The following is a 1,482-nucleotide window of genomic DNA, read 5'->3' on the forward strand; positions in this document are numbered from 1 at the left end:
AGAAACAATGCACCAAACATACACCACAGGTGCTGCAGAAGCAATGATACAAATATCTCCATCAGAAAACAAAAAAGTTGCATTTGTAGTGCACACGGATTTTTCTGATTGTCTTTTTCTCATTTACCTCCTCAGGGAGCAATGACACTTAGATGCTTAAATGGCCCCACTGGACGTCGGGCCTTAGCATCTTTTCCACTCGTTTTGTTCCCTTGCCATTGTCATCCATGATGTTCTCAAGTTTCGTGAGTGACGTTGACAAGGTCCTCAAGCCAGCTTCACAGGTGCACCAGCTGAGCTCTCAGTGGTACATCCGTGAAGCGCACACATCACTCCATCTCGTTTTCGGCCTTCCTCGATCGAGAGACTTTATCACCTCTTGGGATCTACTCTAGCGTTCTTTTAGTTCATTTTTGTTGTCTTCTCATAATGCAGCCGGCCCATATATGCTTTGATTTTGATATATGTTCCGCTTGCTCGCGAAAACGGGAGATTGCTCTTAAGTCGGAGTTGCGAAGACCGGGTAGGAGTTGTATGCGCCGGTTAAAATCCGAGTAGCTTCCTAGACGTGGCTGTGGCCTCTGACCGCTTTTTTCGTTGTGTATTAGAGCCTGGAAGAACTGTCGAGTCCAATACTTAGGCGCAGAGATTTTGGTCCGACCGTTGCTTCTCTGACGAGTCCGTATGCTGCGCACGCTGCTCGTATCCTTCTATACAGTTCTTCTTCTAAGCCGTTTTCCATATTTATCGAACCTACAAGGCAGACCTATGATGGTGTTCCAACTATTTGGAAGCCTTCTAGTTGTACTCGTCCATCCTCGCAGTTGACGTTCTTCATGAATTGTGTCTTCTTGCGGTTTATTCGCAACCCTTTTCTCTTCCCTGGTCCGTTCAATTCCTTGAGCATTGTCTCTGCTTCATTTGTTTTCATTCCCCCTGTAATGCAGCCGTGAACAGCCATGGGGATATAGTATCGTCGTATTGTATCCTCTTTTCAATATGGTCAGGTAGTGGTGGAAAAGCTGTATCATAGTGGTGCATCTATCGTAGCAATTGGCTAATGTAATCACATACGACGCGTCCACACTTTGATCAACTAGTACTGAAAGTATTGCAGTGGTTTCCACGCTGTTCAAGGTTTTCTCATAGTCAACGAAAGTTAGAACAAGAGGCAGCCGGTATTCCAGGCAAACCTCTATGACTCTCGACATGGTCCGGATGTGCTGCTGAGCCCTTGACAGAATCCAGCTTGCTCTTGGGGTTGGATTTCATCCAGTATCCTAGAAATACGCTTGACAATGAGCTTAGTGAACAATTTGAACAAGACGCTCAGCAAGCATATCGGACAGTAGTTCCGAAGGTCCTCTCGGTCACCTTTCTTATGAATACGAACGGTTCGCTGGTTTTAGACTGGACTAGGGATCCTTTCCCTTTGAAGATTGGACGTCATGTAGTCCGCTAAAATTACATGGCCACCCGTGG

At 46.0% G+C, this 1,482-nt stretch overlaps 1 protein-coding gene across 1 annotated transcript; it reads right to left on the bottom strand.

Moving 5' to 3' along the window:
- Positions 1-766: 766 nt before the first annotated feature.
- On the bottom strand, positions 767-1,272 carry RB195_000935 (uncharacterized protein; the record flags this gene model as incomplete). The annotated part of the gene is made up of 2 exons (XM_064197497.1): positions 767-936; positions 1,194-1,272. The coding sequence occupies 2 exons, from the start codon at positions 1,270-1,272 to the stop codon at positions 767-769; spliced, it is 249 nt and encodes an 82-aa protein (XP_064053378.1).
- Between the last annotated feature and the right edge of the window lie 210 nt (positions 1,273-1,482).

Source organism: Necator americanus, chromosome IV, assembly GCF_031761385.1.
Source record: "Necator americanus strain Aroian chromosome IV, whole genome shotgun sequence".
Classification (NCBI taxonomy): domain Eukaryota; kingdom Metazoa; phylum Nematoda; class Chromadorea; order Rhabditida; family Ancylostomatidae; genus Necator; species Necator americanus.